The sequence below is a fragment of the Chiloscyllium plagiosum genome, chromosome 1 (assembly GCF_004010195.1).
Source record: "Chiloscyllium plagiosum isolate BGI_BamShark_2017 chromosome 1, ASM401019v2, whole genome shotgun sequence".
NCBI lineage: Eukaryota > Metazoa > Chordata > Chondrichthyes > Orectolobiformes > Hemiscylliidae > Chiloscyllium > Chiloscyllium plagiosum.
The window spans coordinates 2,887,497-2,889,370 of NC_057710.1; the positions used below are offsets into that span (position 1 = coordinate 2,887,497).

General features: G+C 46.7%; 1 protein-coding gene across 4 annotated transcripts in view; it reads right to left on the reverse strand.

The window, feature by feature from the left end:
* Positions 1–1,874, reverse strand: part of pdcd4a (programmed cell death 4a) — a 61,377-nt gene that overhangs the window by 18,253 nt on the left and 41,250 nt on the right. For all 4 annotated transcript variants that reach the window (XM_043687108.1, XM_043687185.1, XM_043687268.1 and 1 more), the window contains one exon: positions 853–960. In XM_043687108.1, coding sequence (XP_043543043.1) covers positions 853–960 — 108 coding nt within the window. The remainder of the gene's footprint in view (positions 1–852; positions 961–1,874) is intronic.

Sequence of the window (1,874 nt, forward strand, 5' to 3'; positions counted from 1 at the left end):
GGGGGGGATGTCAGGGGTAGGTTCTTTACCCAGAGAGTGGTGAGGGCATGGAATGCATTGCCTGTGGGAGTGGCAGAGTCAGAATCATTGGTGACCTTTAAGCGGCAATTGGATAGGTACATGGATGGGTGCTTAAGTTAGGACAAATGTTTGGCACAACATCGTGGGCCGAAGGGCCTGTTCGTGCTGTATTGTTCTATGTTCTATGTTCAACAATTGCCATCAATTAGTCGAACAGTCTAACAGATTAACTGAGGGGACGAAGGGATGCAGTCTCCAGTTCAGGAGACTTAACAGTCATCATTCCAAATGCAACTGTTTTTCTTAAACAGCCTCAATGTGTGAGCCATGTGGAGATCAAGCTATAACGAATTTCCACTTTGTGTTTTATACTCAGGATTTCCTCCACCTTTAGCATTTATTTGCTCCAAGTCAATCTGATTACATCATGGAGTCAATGACAGGCCCTTTCAGACCAAGGTAGCAAACAGCTATGTTCAGGTCATTGATTGGAGCGTATTCCTCACACCCTTCGGCTGATATCCCATTGCAGAAACAGTACACAAACAGGATGAAAATAATCTCCAAAAACAGGACAATTGTTTCACATCAATTCAAAGTCTGTTCCACAGCAAAAGACGGATTGGCTTTCACTTGCTTCAAGTTATTGATGGAGAGTATGGCAGACAACATGAAACTCAAGCAAGCAAGAGGGAGTGGAAAGCCATTAATGTTAGTACTTCAGAACAGAAAGTAAACTGTTTCACTACTGACGACTGGATCTCTGTTTACATCATCATGCATTGTCAAGCCAAGCTGAAACATGACAGCACTGGGGATGCCTATGCTCACCTCATAAACAAGCTCATGGTGGAAATGTGGCACCTCCAAATCACGGAGGCAGTGCTCAGCTTCTTCCAGCTCTCCGGAGAGCAGGAACTCTTTCAATATGAAATTCATCTGGGTCAGGGAGAAAACAAGTCAGAAAAGCACATACAAAAAGGGGGCAGACAACACAAGGATGTTATGGCTAATCGCAGACGGTCATGCCCAGTGCTGATCACCACAGAAAGAACAGACACTGGAAATGGTTCTCCATCCTCTGGTAATGTTCCACTTTCACTTTGAACGCACACCCCTTAACCACTGTTTATAAAACACATGCAGTAGAGTCAATGGCAACAGATTAATTCCAGCCTGGAGGCTTTCCGTCTGTCACTGAAATACTCCAGTCCAAATCTGCCCCTCAGTTCTGGAATTGGAGGCTGGGAGCTTCCTGTATCAGTGGTGCTGGAAGAGCACAGCAATTCAGGCAGCATCCGAGGACAGGCAAAATCGACGTTTCGGGCAAAGGGCTTTTGCCCGAAACGTCGATTTTGCCTGTCCTCGGATGCTGCCTGAATTGCTGTGCTCTTCCAGCACCACTGATCCAGAATCTGGTTTCCAGCATCTGCAGTCATTGTTTTTACCTTGCTTCCTGTATCACTCAGCTCTGTGCAGGTGAGCAGATTTACATACTGGGCCATTTAAACTCCTGTTTGAAGTCTTTTATATTCATTCACAGGATGTGGACAGCACTGCCTCAGCTGGTGGTGCTGCTGGAAAAGCACAAATCAGGCAGCATCCGAGGAGCAGGGGAATTGACATTCCAGGCAAAAGCCCTTCTTCCAGAATGAGGCTGGGAGCCTCAGGAGTGGAGAAATAAATGGGGGGGGGAGGGAGAAAAGAGAAGGTAGCAGGGAGTGCAATAGGTGGATGGAGGTAGGGGTAAAGGTGAGAGGTCAAACAGGAAGATGGAGCAGATAGGTGGGAAGGAAGATTGACAGGTAGGACAGATCATGAGGATGGTGCTGAGCTGGAAGGTTGGAACTGAG